General features: G+C 36.2%; 1 protein-coding gene across 7 annotated transcripts in view; it reads left to right on the top strand.

Moving 5' to 3' along the window:
- RPRD1A (regulation of nuclear pre-mRNA domain containing 1A) overlaps window positions 1–16,978 on the top strand; it is an 85,113-nt gene that overhangs the window by 17,864 nt on the left and 50,271 nt on the right. For all 7 annotated transcript variants that reach the window (XM_058557005.1, XM_058557009.1, XM_058557003.1 and 4 more), the window contains one exon: window positions 15,821–15,950. In XM_058557005.1, coding sequence (XP_058412988.1) covers window positions 15,821–15,950 — 130 coding nt within the window. The remainder of the gene's footprint in view (window positions 1–15,820; window positions 15,951–16,978) is intronic.

Below are 16,978 nucleotides of genomic sequence, written 5' to 3'. Positions count from 1 at the left end.
GAGTAGGATTATGTCGTATGTGAACAGAGATAATTTTACCTCTTCCTTTCTAATTTGGATGCCTTTTATTTCTTTTTCTTCCCTAGTTGTGGCTAGAACTTCCAGTCCTATGTTGAATATAAGTGGTGAAAGTGGGCATTCTTTTCTTTTTCTTGATCTTAGGGGAAACGCTTTTAGTCTTTCACTATTGAATATGATGTTAGATGTGAGTACACATCTTTTTATTAATCTGTGTGACAAAATGGTAAGTATATATGAAGTACTATGTACTGATCATTCTGGAGGAAATATGCCTGTGTGAGTGAGTGAATTGTGAGCTCAACTATTTTTATTTGAGCATCATTTTTCTTTGAAAAAACGACTGACGGAGAAACTGGTTATTTGAACATATGGGTGTTTGGCAGGTGTCTTCTCAAAAATGAATGTAGTGAGCCTGTTTTGTCAGGGAAGACAACTGACAGTTTGTTGCCTGTTACAAAATTTGAGTTTTCAAGCAAAAATTAGAATTTTGCAAAACTTGCATGTGCCACCATGAGCCTGACAACTTCCCAGTACTTTAAACACTTTTCCAGTGAAATCAATAGTGATATTTACAAATGTGATTTTTGGTACTGCCTAATGAAATCTTAGTTAGAACAGAGTGTATGTGTAACTCAGCAAACCAGTATTTTCAAAAGACCAATGCATGATGTTACAAAATTATGCATGAGTAAAAGCTTCATTCAAAGAGCGTGGTGGCCCTGTGGCTTAGCGGTTAAGTGTGCGCGCTCCGCTACTGGCCGCCCGGGTTCAATCCCGGGCGCGCACCGGCGCACCGCTTGTCTGGACATGCTGAGGCAGCGTCCCACATACAGCAACTAGAAGGATGTGCAGCTATGACATACAGCTATCTACTGGGGCTTTGGGGAGAGAAAGGGGAGAAAAAAAAAAATGAGGAGGATTTGCAATAGATGATAGCTTAGGGCCGGTCTTCCTCAGCAAAAAGAGGAGGATTGGCATGGATGTTAGCTCAGGGCTGATCTTCCTAAAAAAAAGAAAAAAAAAAAGAGCATGGTAGACTAGAGGATGTTAAAGTAACAGTTTTAAAAAGTTTATTGATACGTTTTCAGATTTCGTATTACAATCTAGAATCTTTTAAGAACTACAACTTATTGGTTTTGTGTAGTTTCAAAGAAGAGTATCCAAATGATCTGTAAAGGCTATTAAAATACTTTTCTCTTACCAACTGTATATCTGAATGAGGCCTGCTTTTTTTCATTACTTCCACCAAAACAACATTTTGTGGTATATTTAATAGAGAAGCAGACATGAGAATCCAACTGTATTCTGTTGAGCTGGAGATTTGCAAAAATGTAAAACAGTATGATTCTTCTCAACTTGTTTTTTTTTTAATTTTGGAAATATATTTTTTAAACAAATATTATATGTTAATGTGTAATGATTTTTTATATTTTTCAATGAATGAATACATATTTTTTAAATTCCTGTTTTAATGTCTAATAAGGTAAGTATTGGTGGATATAATCTGCATGAACAAAAGCTCTTTGGAGTTCTTGATAATTTGTAAGAGTATGAAAGGGTCCTGAGACCAGAAAGTTTGAGAATTGTTCTCAGATGGATAGAGACCATGAATGCTTTACATTAATTTTGTCTTATTTGATCTTAATCTTGCCTAATTTAATGTAGTAATTGTTTTAGTTTTTAAAGCTTTAGTTTTCAGATCCTTTTGGAGTTAAGTCAATGAAATTGCTGTTAATGTCTCTAAATGGATATGTAGAGTAAATAGTGTCTGGAGTTTCTTCCAACCACCCTCTTCTGGGAGTGCTTGTATAGTGATTCTTTAGCCTTGAAACTAGAGGTCTTAATGTGAAATTTTTAAAAATACACTTTATTTTTAGGTAATTGTAGATTCACATTCAGTTGTGATAAATAACACAGAAAGATCCTGTTTACTCTTTGCCAGCTTCCCCACTGGTAACATTGTTCAAAACTAGCTTTCTATAATTTCTAAAACTTGCTTTTAGTGTTTAAGTCCAAGTTTAAGGACTCTGCTTGGCCATGTATTCTGAAGATTTTTTCCTATGTTTTGTTCTAAAATGGTTTATAATATTACATTTAAATCTATCATCCATTTTTTGAGTTAACTTTTGTATAAGGTGTGAAATTTAGATCAAGGTTCACATTTTGCATATGAATATTCAAATGCACCAGCACCATTTGTTGAAAGGCTATCTTTTCTTTATTGAATTGCTTTTGTGCCTTTGTCACAATTGACTTGGGCATATTTGTGTGAGTCTGTTGCTGGGTTTTCTATTCTGTTCCATTGATCCATGTCTCTCTCCCTCCACCAATACCATACATAGAAATCAAGTAGTCTTGATTACTATAGCTGTATAATAAGTCTTGCAATCAGGTAAACTGATTCCTCCCACCATATTCTTTTTCAAAATTGTTTTAGCTATTCTAATTCCTTTGCAGACTTTAGAATAATCTTGTCTATATCAATAAAAATTATTTTGCTGGGATTTTGATAAGAGTTGCATTAATCTGTATATCAGTTTAGGGAGATTGAGATCTTTATTAGATTGAGTCTTCCAATTCATGAACATAGTATATCTCTCCATTTATTTAGATCTTTGATGTTTTTATCAGCATTATGTAGCTTTCAACATACAAGTCCTGTACATGTTTTGCTGTATTTACACTTGTTTCAATTATTTTGGGCAATTTAAAATGGTATTGTGATTTTAATTTTGCTGTCTACATGTCTATTGCTAATATATTGACTATATTTACAACTGATCTTTTAACATTTACCTTGTTTTGTGTTATCTTACTGAACACACTTGTTAGTTGTAGAAGTTTTTTTTGGTAGATTCCTTGGGATTTTCTACGTGGACAATGCCATCTGCAAATAGGGACAGTTTTATTTCTTCTTTTCTGATTTCTTTTTTTGGTGAGGAAGATTGTCCCTGAGCTAACATCTGTGCCAGTCTTCCTCTGTTTTATATGTGGGATGCCTCCACCACGTGGCTTGATGAGTGCTATGTAGGTCCATGCCCAGGATCCGAACCTGTGAACCCCGGGCCGCCAATGTGGAGCACGTGAACTTAACCACTACATCGCCAGGCTGGCCCCTATTTCTGATTTCTCTGTCTTTTATTTCTTTTTCTTGCCTTATTGAACTTGTGGAATTTCAGGCACTATGTTGAATAAGAATGATGAGAGTGGACATCCTTGCCTTGTTCCTTATCTTAGGGGGAAAGCAGTCAGTCTTTCAGCATTAAATATAATGTTAGCTGTAGGTTTTATTTTTATTTTATTTATTTTTGTTTTGTTTTGGTGAGGAAGATTGGCCCTGAGCTAACATCTGTTGCCAGTCTTCCTCTTTTTGCTTGAGGAAGATTGTCCCTGAGCTAATATCTGTGCCAATCTTCCTCTATTTTGTATGTGGGATGCCGCCACAGAATGGCTTGATGAGCGGTATGTAGGTCCATGCCCAGGAACTGAACCTGTAAACCCCAGACTGCCAAAGTGGAGCGTGTGAACTTAACCAACTACGCCACCAGGCCGGCCCCAGTAGGTTTTATTTTTAGATGCTGTATCAAATTGGGGAAGTTCCTCTCTATTCCTGGTTTCTCAGAGATTTTTGTGTGTGTGTATGAGGAAGATTAGCCCTGAGCTAACATCCGTTGCCAATCCTCCTCTTTTTGCTGAGGAAGATTGGTCCTGGGCTAACATCCGTGCCCATCTTCCTCTAATTTATATGGGACGCCGCCACAGTGTGGCTTGACAAGCAGTACATGGGTCTGTGCCTGAGATCCGAGCCCGCGAACCCCAGGCCACCGAAGCAGAGCACGCAAACTTAACCACTGTGCTACCGGGCTGGCCCCTTGTCAGAGATTTTATCGTAAATGGTTGCTGAATTTTGTCAAAAGCCTTTTCTGTATCAGTTGACATGATTATGTAATTTTTCTTCTTATAGCCTGTTAATATGGTGTATTTTGTTGATAAGTTTTCAAATCTTGAACCAGCTTTGCATCTCTACAATAAATTCCACTTGATTGTGGTTGTTAATTCTTTTTATGTATTGCTGAATTCTATTTACTAGTATTTTGTTAAGGATATTTGTATCTCTTTTCATGAGGGCTGTTGGTGTATGGTTTTCTTTTCTTTTTTTTTTGTATTGTGTCTTATTTTGAGATCAGAGTAGTACTAACTTCATAAAATAATTGGGATGTGTTCTGTTCTCTCCTATTTCCTGGAAGAGATTGTGTAGAATTTTTTAAATTCTTGTTTAAATCTTTGGTAGATTTCTTTGGGGGAAACCTTCTGGATCTGGAGATTTCTTTTTTGGGAATTTTAAAATTGCAAATTCAATTTCCTTAATTGTTATAGAGCTATAGGGCTTCTCCAATTTTCTATGTCACATTGGGTGAATTGTGGTAGTTGGTGTTTTTTGAGGAAATATTCCATTTCATCTAAGTTGTCAAATTTATGTATCTAGAGTTGTTCATTGTATCCCCTTATTATCCTGTTGATGTCTGTAGAGTCTATAGTGATACTCCTGATATGGATAATTTGTGTTTTCCCTTTTTCTCTGTCATTCTTGCTAGATGTTTGTCAGTTGTATCCATATTTTTCAGAGAAGCAGCTCTTCGATGCTCAGCATCACTAGTCATTAGAGAAATGCAAATCAAAACCACAATGGAGGGTGAAAGGGATAATTCGGTACATGTGTGTGGTGATGGGTTGTAATTAGTATTTTGGTGGTGAACATGATGTAATCTATGGAGAAATAGAAGTACAATGATGTACACCTGAAATTTTTACAATATTATAAACCAATGTTACTGCAATAAACAAAAAATTAAAAAAAAAAAAGAAAAAAAAAAAACCACAATGAGCTATCACCTTGCCTGTTAGAATGGCCATCGTCAAAAAGACAAGGAATAACAAATGCTGGCAAGGATGTGGAGAAAAGGGAACCCTTGTGCACTGTTGATAGGATTATAAATTGGTACAGCCACTATGGAAAACACTATGGAGATTCCTCAAAAAACTAAAAATAGAACTACCATATGATCCAGCGATTGTACTTCTGGGAATATATACAAAGGAAACAGAAACACTTAACTTAAAAAGATATCTACACATCCATGTTCATAGCAGCATTATTTACAATAGCCAAAACATGGAAACAACCTAAGTGGGTGAATGGATAAGGAAGTTGTGTTGTATATATACAGTGGAATATTATTTAGCCATTAAAAAAAAGGAAATGCTGCCATTTGCAAGAACATGGATGGACCTTGAGGGTATTAGGCTAAGTGAAATAAGTCAGACAGAGAAAGACAAATGCCATGTGATCTCACTTATATGTGGAATCCTAAAAAAAACCAGGCGAACGCAAGCTCGTAGAAAAAGAGATCAGATTTGTGGTTACCAGAGATGGGGGATGGGAGGACAGGGGATTGGAAGGTGGTGGTCAAAAGGTACAAACTACTTTTTATAAGATAAAGAAGTACTTAGGGAATGTAACGTACAACATGATGACTATAGTTAACACTACTGTATGATATATATGAAAGTTGTTAAGAGAGTAAACCTTAAGAATTCTCATCACAAGGAGAAGGGAAAAAAAAATTTTTTTTTTGCATCTTTGTGAGATGATGGATATTAACTTATTGTGGTAATCATTTTACAATATATGTAAGTCAAACCATTATGCTGGACACCTTAAATGTATACAGTGATGTATGTTAATTATATCTCAATAAAACTGGGAGGGGGAAAGCAGCTCTTTGTTTCATTGATTCTTTTCCTCTATTTTTATGTTTCCAGTTTCATTGATTTCTGCTTTTTCTTTTATCTCCTCCTTCTGTTTGCTTGGGTTTATTTTGCTCTTATTCTGGGTTCTTGAGATGGGAGCTTACATTATTGATTTGAGACTTGTTCATCTTTTCTAATGTGTGCATTTAGTGCTGTAAGTTTCTCTCAACCCTGCTTCAGCTTTATCCCACAAATTTTGATGTGTTGTATTTGCAACATATTTGCATATGCTGGTTGAAGTGTTTTTATGATGGCTGCTTGAAAATCTTTATAAGATAATTCTAACATCTCTGTCATCTTACTGTTGGCGTCTATTGATTGTCTTTTCATTCAGTCTGAAATCCTCCTGGTTCTTGGTATTGTGAGTGATTTTTGATTGATCCATAGATTTTTTTTTTTTTCTGGTAATATGTTATGAGACTCTGGACCTTATTTAATCCTGTTTTAGCTGGATTTCCCTGACACTGCCCTGTCAGGGGAGGGAGGTGCTCTTTGTTACTGTTGGGTGCAAGTGCCGCACCCCCCCACCCCCCCAACCTCCACTGACACCACAGAGTAGGGGTGAAGGAAGGTGTGGCCCTAATACTCCTGGGCCATGGTGAAAATCGTGACTCGCCACTAGGCCTTCTGTGACACCATCTCAGTGAGGAGTGCCTCCTTAACTGCTGGGTGGAGGTGGAAATCCAGGTTCCCTACTTTGCCTTCTCTAACACCACTCTGGAGAGGTGTTAGGCTCCACATTACAGCCTTGCTTCCCATTTAGCCTTTCCTGGTGTGGTTGTGGGTGGGGCCATAGTTTTTTATTTTCTTGTGTTTGGCTTGGTTATTGTCTAGACTGGATTGTCTCTAGAGTAGATTGGTTATTGTCTAAAAGTTTTCTGTCTTGCTAGGCTCCTCTTTTCCTGGTCCTTTGGCTAGAGTGAGAAGGCTTTTGTTGGAGTTTTTTATGTCTGCACCCGTTAGGCTTCTGAGTTGCTGGCTTCTTCAACTCCCAATCTGAGATATACAAGGCAAAAAGAAAATCCAGGGAATTCACCTTGTATTGTTTCTTGGGTCTCAAGGTTCCCTAGCCAGTCTGCCTTCTTTTCCTATGTTTGTTTTATTTATAATTACCAGGACTTGTAGTTGTACTTTTCAGGAGGAATAGCCAAAAGTACATCTGCTCTATCTTCCCAGAAGCAGGAAGTCCCCTACAAATTGGTCTTTTTATTGGAATTGGGACACATCATTTGGTACTCTGAGACTCTAGTACCTTCTACTTGTATTTTCTTGTCTTTGACGTTATAGGATACTTTCTGGTTTGCATATTGTATTAGTATTTTAACAAGTTTATTTTAATATAACTATGCTAAACGCTAACTTTTGCTTTTTATTGGTTTAACATACACCTTTGTTGTAAAATGTAAAACAGTACAGCAGTATGTAAAATTTCTAAGTAAAAATTCATTGCAAAGAGGTCCATTGTCCCCAAACTCATTTGTAAATTCAGGGAAATTGATAAAGAATTTGTTAGTTTTTCTTTTTTTTTACAAGAAATTTAAAGCTAATTCTAAGATCATTGGGAAAAAAGTTAAGTGTGGAGGAAGAGCCAAGGCAATTTTTGTCTTGTGAATTTTGACAGTTTTGAAGGAAAAACAATAATGGAGGTAATGTGCCCTTTTAGGTATCCATGCAGACTGTAAAGGCATTGACATTAGAAAAGTATAATGTTTGTACAGGAATAAGAAAATATATGAAAGGAACGGAGTAGAGATTTAGAAGGAGACCCATTTGTTTGGGCATTTGGTAAATTAGGAACTTTAAATTCATGGGAGAAGGGAGGGAATATTAACAAAAGATTCTTAGATTCTTACCTAACACCATATATAAAATTAACCAAGTTGAATTAAAGATATAACATTGAAAAAATCAACTAGAACCATGTAAGAAAAATATATATTATACATTTATAATTGTTTCTTGTCTTGGATTGTGAAAGGACTTTCTAAGTAGGCCACGAGTCCTGTAGGAAATAGATTTGGCTACATAAAATTGTAAAATCTCTGACTGCAGAAGATATCAGATTTCAGTTTTAAGCAACAGATTTGGAGAAAATATTTACAATATCTATAACGAAATATTCATAACATATATAATGGTCCTATGAATTGATAAGAAAAAGCAAACAGCTCAGTAGAAAAATGAGCAACATGATATGAACAGGCGGTTCACAAAAGAAGGAATATAAATGACTAAGACATCAGCTTCAGTAGTGTTTAGGGAGTTGCAAATAAAAACATGATCATTTTACTCCCCAGATAATGGCAAGGATTCTAAATATTAATAGTATCATGTTGATGATATAGGGAAATGAGCATTTTCATGTGATAAGTGTTCAGACAGCCTTTTTGGCTGGCAGCTTGACAGTGTCAAAATTTAAACTGCATATCTTCTAATCTATCACCTCTGCCTCTCAGAATCTATCCTATAGAAATACTTGCTTAGGTTTACAAAGATAAAAAGTATTAAAGATTTGAAATAATGTATATATTATGTGACTGTTATAAAAGGAATGAAGCTGTTAAAAAGAGTTTGGTAACAGATGTTTATGAATACAAAAATGTCTTTGATATATGAAGTGTGAAGAAAGCTGTTTGTGAAACGTGTAGCATGATCCTCATTTATGAAAAAATCCTGTGTATGTGTATATCTGTGTATATGTGAATAAGTATATAGTGTTTCCAAAGGAACATAAAATGGTTCGAAGAAGATACACTAAATAATTAACTCATATTTATGATGAGGGGGTGGAGATGAAAGGAGATTTCACTGTTTATGCTCAACTTTTATTTAAGATGAACTTTTTATGATAGACTTCTAAAATTATACACAAAAGTAAAGATGATAAGATATTGAACTTCCACAAACCCATTACCCAGCTTTAGCATTATTAACAGTATATCTTTCTGGTTTCATCTACCTAAATCTTCCCCACCCTGACACCTCCTTTTTTTCCTGGTTATTTAAAGCAAATCCCAGGCTTCAAACCATTTTAACTATGTAAGTATGTATTTATAATAGATAAATTAAGGCCTATATTAAAACTTTAATATAATTGTAAGAGCTCTAGCACACCTAACAGAGTTAACTTTGATTCTTGACTGTTTTAAACCCAGTCCATGTTCAGTATCCCAGATTCCCTCAAAAATGTCTCTTTATAGTTAATGTTCAAAATAGAATCCAACAAGGTTTACTCATGACATTTGGTTAACAAGTCTCTTAACTTCGTGCCCCCTCCCCCATTTTTTTCATGGAGTTTATCTGTTGAGGAGACTGTCACATGGACTGTAGAATTTCCCTCCTTATGCACTTGGCTGATTCCATCCTTATGATGTCATTCCCAAAGAATGCTTCATTGGCTATGTTGTGCACTTATGTTGCATCACATTAAGAGACACCTGATATCAAATTGTTTTATATTTAAGGATAAGAGTGATGAATGGGTTTAGTTGATATCATTATGAATCCATCCTAAAGTTCCCCATCACCTTTCACTCAGTGATTTTAGCAGCCACTGATGATGGTGGGTTAGACTCTTTATTTTATCAGAGGTTGCAAAATTGTGAATATCTAATTCTTTCTTTCTGTGTTTATTATCCAGAATTCTACTGTAATAGTGGTTCTCAAAAGTGTGGTCCTCAGACTGCAGCATCAGTATCACCTGAGAATTTGTCAGAAATGCAAATTCTTGGGCCCTACCCTAGACCTACTTCAGATGCTGTATGGGTAGGAACCAGTAATATGTGTTTTTTGTGTTTTTTTTTTTGAGGAAGATCAGCCCTGAGCTAACATCCATGCCAAGCCTCCTCTTTTTGCTGAGGAAGACTGGCCCTGAGCTAACATCTGTGTCCATCTTCTTCCACTTTATGTGGGACTCCGCCACGGCATGGTGGGATGTCGCCACAGCATGGCTTGACAAGCAGTGCGTCAGTGCGTGCTCGGGATCCCAACCCAGGCTGCCAGCAGCGGAGCACGCACACTTAACCACTACACCACGGGACTGGCCCCAGGAACCATTAATATGTGTTTTTTTGTGTTTTTTTTTATGAGGAAGATCAGCCCTGAGCTAACATCCATGCCAATCCTCCTCTTTTTGCTGAGGAAGACCAGCTCTGAGCTAACATCTATTGCCAATCCTCCTCCTTTTTTTCCCCAAAGCCCCAGTAGATAGTTGTATGTCATAGTTGCACGTCCTTCTAGTTGCTGTATGTGGGACGCCGCCTCAGCATGGCCGGAGAAGTGGTGCGTCAGGGTGCGCCCAGGATCCAAACCCGGGCTGCCAGTAGCGGAGCGCATACACTTAACCGCTAAGGCACGGGGCCGGCCCCTCTATAGGTTATTGATTTGTGAGAACTCTAGAATGGAGGGGGGCAATGAAAATATTTGAACTGAGTACACTGAAAATAAGCAAGAGTAGCTATTTTATTTTATTTTACTTATTTATTTATTTGGTAAGGAAGATCAGCCCTGAGCTAACATCCAGGCCAATCCTCCTCTTCCCCCCCCCCCCCCAACGAAGACTGGCCCTGGGCTAACATCTGTGCCCATCTTCCTCCACATTATATGGGACGCCGCTACAGCATGGACTGAGAAGCGGTGCATTGGTGCACGCCCAGGATCCGAACCGGGGCCGCCAACAGTGGAGCGCACACACCTAACCGCTAGGCCACGGGGTCGGCCCCTAAGCAAGAGTAGCTAAATCTGTAAGAATGTTTGTTTTTTATAATCTGAATTTGAAGTTGAGGTTTCTGAGAGAAGTGTAATTTTACATATGTTCTCCTTTCAGCTGTGCTGGATGAGGTTAAGACCAGAAGCCAAGTTAGTGGAACAAATAATTAAAGGCACGGGTCTAGGCCAAAAGTTATTGATTTAGTAAATACTGAGCAAATTATGAATCAGCTGCTGGGTTTGATTCCACAGATTGGTAGGTGAAACTGACAGTTGTTGCTTTCGATGGAACTTAGTTTAGTTGGGAAGCACTAGATTAAATAGAAACAATTATGGTTGGGATAAGTGCTCCATAGGAAAAGTATGGGGTGCTGTGAGAGCATGTCAGGGCTGCCTAAGTTATGTGTGCTCGGTGATCAGGGAAAACTAGAGGAACCCATTAAACTGAAGTCTTAAGGATGGGTGGGAGTTGGGAAAGTTGGGGGAGTAGTAGTATTGGGCATGAAGAGTCAAGAGACAGAGCTTTTGTGGGCCTTGGGTTCATATTAAGGAAAAAATGTTATCTGGAGAACAAGAGAAAATCTTTGAAGAGTTTTAAGTAAGGGATGGGGTGCCAAAAGTCTGAGGTATCATGGCACTGGTACAGGAATACACCAGCTCTATCCGTTTTTCACTCACCTCAGCTGTTAAGCAGCAGCCAGCTGTGTCTGACTGAACTCTTTGTCCTGTCTGGGACAGATAGAATCCATTCAAGAATTATCTGTTGATTTTGCAGTTTCTGTGGCAAAGATTATTACCAAATTAAAGCAGTTTCTGCCTTAAAACCACCTATCCATCCATGTGAGCATGTCTTCTAGCCTGTAGTGGTTCACTTTACTAGGAAAATAGATGAGGCTGTCCAACAGTTGTTAATAAATCTTTTTTGTTTGAGGATGATGGCTTTTCTTCTGATTTTTTTTCCTATAAGAACGACAGTAATGCTCAATTGTGTGTGTGTATATATATACATGCATGTACATGTGTATTTGTTTGTTCAACTTTTTGCTGTTTCTCTCCATGGAGAAAGCTTCCCTTAGAAAGAGAGTTCTTATGTTTATAGATAACACATCAAAATTTTAGCTATTGGTTGTATTTATTAGCATTCTCATCTACTCTGGTTTTAAATTTCAATCTCCGTAAAAACATTGGTGATTAAATTAGATTACGATAATCTGCATTGTCAGAATGAGTAGGCATATGGTCTGTACAGTATAAGAAAATAAGTAATGATCCTACCACTTTCTGATTATGAATATGTAAAATTAGATTATGAGTTGATCATGAATGAGTGATACTAGATGGCATTTCTGTAATCCTTTGGCTGGCTAAGTTTGTTTCATATTGTTTATCTGATAGCCCACACTCTTCTTGAAGCCTTGTAACTGATCTTTTATTTGAGTTTTTGTGAATTACTATGTAACTCTTTCCTACTTGTGTGATAAACCAAACTTTTATTGCCCTTTTGGGGGATATGCTCAGCTTTTTAGATAATATTATGTTCTCATATATTAGTTAAATTTTATTATTATTTGTATGTTTTGATGTACCTGTTTATATAAGGCTCCAGGACAAGGGACTATACTTAGTACCTAGAAGAGTTTAGTTCAGAGAGGTGAGATATGAGAAAATGGTTCCTCACAATATAAATGTTGACTATTCCTTGTTTGGCTTATACTTTTTTGGTACAGATATAGCAGTATACTCACACACAGACACACTGGGATATAATAATATATTTATGATTACTTCCAGTGTTGGTGTGATGCATTAATGGAGAGAAGGAATAAAGGAAAAAAGAGAACTAACATTTTTAGTGATGTGAGCTATCATATGCCAGTTTGTATGGAGCGTGCAAACTCCTGATTGAACAGGAAAGGTTATTTTTGGTGTGTGCCCAGCATGGTCCCTGGCACACAGCAAACATCAAATCAGTGTTAATTAAACTGAATGGAAGATTTGGAAAATAATGAATCCTGTGAACAGTAGAAACATAGGAATTGGCTAGGTCAGACCCATTATTTAGCCTTATATTCTGTTGCCAACAGTTTTTTTCTTTAAAGAATTATGAAGTGGCTTGTTTGACCTTTCTGTTAACTTTGTATGTTTTAATAACAATTTATGGCTCTGTTATTTTACAAATTATCAAAATTCATTTGACAAGCATTTTGGTGATTTTCTTCTGGAATTTCTTGTCATGATTAGTTCCATTAGTTTATTATTTGCTCTCCATAAAGGTATACACAGTTTTAAATGGAAGTAAATGTTTTTTTCCCTGAAAATTTGGAGAAGGGTATAAATTATGGAAATTTCTAGGTATTTCTCTTAGCCTGGGTCTTACAAGGAAAAAAATGAAAATAATGTCTGGTATTTGGACCCCATACCAAATCCATGCCTCTGGTACAGTTTGTCCTTTGGAATATATTGGGAAATATATTTTGAAGTCTTATAAGTTTGTACTTTAGTGTACATTTTAGAAACCATTCTGAATTATTTTTAAAAGATTACTAGCCCATGAATTTAAAAAAACATTGTAAAATATATACTTTTTAATTTTTGTGGTAAAATATTCACATAACATAAAATTTACCATTTTAACCATTTTTAAGTGTACAGTTTAGTGGTATTATTCACATTGTTGTACAACCATCCATCCATCTCCAGAACTCTTTTCATTCTGCAAAACTAGAACTCTATACCCATTAAACAATAACTTTCCATATCTCCCTCTCCCCAGCCCTTGTCAGCCACCATTCCACTTTCTGTCTCTCTGAATTTGACTACTCTAGGTACCTCTTATAAGTGGAATCACACAGTATTTGTCTGTGACTGACTTGTTTCACTTAGCATAATGTCCTCTAGGTTTATCCATGTCGTAGAATGTGTTAGAATGTCCGTTCTTTTTAAGGCTGGTTAACATTCCGTTTGTATGTATGTACTACATTTTGTTTATCCATTCATCTGTTGACGGACACTTGGGTTGCTTCTACCTTTTGGCTATTGTGAGTAATGCTAACATTCTAAAATATTTTGATTGAGTTGCTACTTAATTTTCTCAAAAGGTAACATCCTTTTTTCATTTATTACAGGAGGCATAGTCTAGTTGTTAAGAGGGAATGCTTTGGAATTGGAGTTTTTGGATTCAAATCCTGGCTGATACCTTTCTGGTTATTTCACTGTGGGCAAATAACCTTTTTGATGTCTCTTTGTTCAACTGCCAAATGCAGATATTAATGGTACTTTATATTTTTTGGAGTAAATTAGGTAATATATGTTAAATGCTTAGAGTAGTATGTAACACAAATTGTTACCATTTTTTAGGAAAAGGAGCCCATTAGTTCAGTTACTCACTCAAAATACTGCACAGTCTCCCAATTAGGTAATAATAAAAATTAGAGTTTTGAAACTCACTTTGGTGCTGAGAAGGCAAATACTTGGATTAAATAATACCAGCCTTTTCTTTGGGTGGTATTTTCTTTGGGCAGGGGTAAGTGAAAAAGAGACAGGGTTGAAGATTGGGATAGTTGTCATTATTATCATCTTCATGGGAAAGGGTCCTGGCATTTAACCAGTTATACTGTGGTTTGTCTAACCAGACAAGAGCCAGAAGAATCAGAAGTTGGTCTCTGTTATTGCCACCTCTTCCTTATCTTTATTCTGTGCCAGTGACTTTCAAAAGCATGAAAAGTGGTGAGCTGCGACATTAGACAGGCAAACCAGGTTATGCAATGGACGGCATGGGTTTGTAAAGTCTGATCAGTTGTGACTCAGTATTTTACAGTTTCTTGTGAGAAGTTTGGGCCACTAGTTTCCCCCCAAGAAAGATGTGAACTCAGAAATGGCTTTTAATATGTTGAATGCTTGCTTAAATTTTAAATTGAAAACTCAAATCTAGAGTACCAAATGCAGCCTGCCCAAGTTTTTGTCTTAAATCCAGTAAACTGGCCCATGTGAATAGTGCACTGGATTATCAGTCCTGAACATAAGTCCTCTACACCACTGTAATGTGGATGCCATGAAGTATGATGTTTCTGAATATAATTGTACAACTTTGAATGATTCAGGTTTAATTCTAGTAAAATTATATTATGAAAATAGTATAAAAGATTATGTTCAACTAAATATCCCTTTTGTATATGAATCTTGTTTGAGTCGTATTCAACAATACTGTGCCACTTAACATTGTAACCACTAAAAATGTGTTCTGGTTGCAGTTGTTGAGATCTTGTCAGTTCTTTTAGAAGGATGACTACACCCACAGAATATGCTGAGTAGGGGCATATTTTTGTCCAGATGAAATTCAGTTATTTGAGGCCATGTAATCCAAAGGGGGAAAAAAATCTAAACTTTGCCCATCTGGTCTCACTAACGTTTACTATATTAGCTTGGCAAATATTTATTTCATAAAAAATATATAATTGAAGTGATGTCTCTTTCAGCGGACTTTACATTTTGTACTCTTTTACAATAACTTGATTGATTTTTAAATCAACATGGATATTAAAACAATCATAAATTCAAGATTTAGGGTACCATCTTAATAACATGACCAGTTACCATCTTATTTTTATTTTCTCTTTATTTTTTTTGCTGAGGAAGATTCGCCCTAAGCTAACATCTGCTGCCAATCTTCCTCTTTTTGTATGTGAGCCACTGCCACAGTGTGGCCACTGACAGACGAGTACTGGTGTAGGTCCATGCCTGGGAACCGAACCCCGGGCCGCCCAAAGCGGAGAGTGCTGAACTTAACCACTAACCAACCAGGGCTCACCCCACCATCTTACTTTAAATGGTTGTATTTCATATAGTGTTTAATAGTCTTAACAAAATTTAGTAAGGATAGAGTCACAAAAATGCATTTTTACACAGACATGAGGATTTCAGTGTATAAAACTATTAGTTTGGGAATAGTGATAGGACTAGCAGTCCAGGATAAAGTAGTTGGGATGACTTAGTAAAACTGCAAGGAAATAGAAAGATATATCATTGACTACCTCTGCCTCTTGAGTTCTCTTTTTTCCTCACATGATTCATCTTCAGAAACCGTGGAGTAGTTATCTTGGTGAGTTTAAGAATAGTGACTTGATAAGTTTGGTAGTACAGTGAGAAGCTAGGGTTGAACATGATACATAAAGGTTAGTAGGTTTGTTGTAGTTCTCAAACTGCTTAATTCAGGAATTGAGGAAGTTTTTCCAAGTTAAGTGAGAATATTTTAAGTAGATTTTTAAATTTTTTTATTTTTCAGCCAAACCCAACAGGAAGCTTACTTTTCTCTACCTAGCCAATGATGTCATTCAGAACAGCAAAAGGAAGGGGCCGGAGTTTACAAAAGATTTTGCACCAGTTATAGTGGAGGCTTTTAAGCATGTTTCAAGGTATGATAATTGTTCTGGATACTAGGTAATCTGTTTTAAATGCATAATATGTCCTTTTGCTAAAATTTGCCGTAAGCCATTAAAATAAAAAATGGAGAATGTATTTCTTTGGAGTTTTCATTTGAAATTACCTGAATGGCATTTGTAAATGTGTTAAATACTTTCTGTGAAGGAAAATTTGTTTGAACTGTTGCTGAGGTGGGTGTTTGGAGTGCTTGAATTGCAGCTTTCCTTTAAGAGACCAAAAGCAACTGCCATATTGAAATGAACTTTTAAGAATGAATGAAGGTGTTGAATTGAAAATTTGTGTGCTTAAAAAGCTGTCAATCTTCCAACTAGTATTTCTGGATAAACTTAGTACCCTTTCCCCTCATTGCTTATACTGATTTTAAGGTTTTCTAGTATGTGGGTATATGTCATAACATTTTTAAGTGCTTTGGAAATATAGAGTATTTAAAATAATCATACACCTGTTGAAGAATTTTGCTACAGAAAAATTCTGAGAGTAGAAGTCTTTACTTTGGCTTATGCTTTTAAATGCTTATTTCCAAACATTACATGTGAATATTTGGTACATTACTGGGTAAGCATTATTGGTGTAGACTGTTAAATCAGTCTAAATATAGAATTCAGTGGTGAATGATGATCTGTGTTGAATGATTTAAGGATGAAAATATACTCACCAAATGCCCTGCAGTTTTAGTCACAGTGGATGCATTTTTAAAAAATTACAGAGTGTGAAATACTCCTGTATGTTACTTTCTTAAATAAATATCATTTGTTTAAGATAGTTTCAATCTTAAATACTTCAATTTAGATACAGTCTTTTCAGATGTTAGTGTTTCTTACAGTTCAGTCCTAGAACGTCTTCTGGGGTTATATTCTTCACTTGCCCTCTGGGTGATTTCGTACACTGCATGTATTTAGTTATTATCCATACCCTAATAACTCTCAGTCTTACACTGCAATCTAGGTTTTTTTTAGACCTGTATGTTTAATTACTTATTGAATTTCTAGTTGTATGCCTC

This window comes from Diceros bicornis, chromosome 16 (genome assembly GCF_020826845.1).
Source record: "Diceros bicornis minor isolate mBicDic1 chromosome 16, mDicBic1.mat.cur, whole genome shotgun sequence".
Lineage (NCBI taxonomy): Eukaryota > Metazoa > Chordata > Mammalia > Perissodactyla > Rhinocerotidae > Diceros > Diceros bicornis.
Note: the sequence above shows the minus strand (reverse complement) of the source record. Positions and strands in the feature narration are given on the sequence as shown.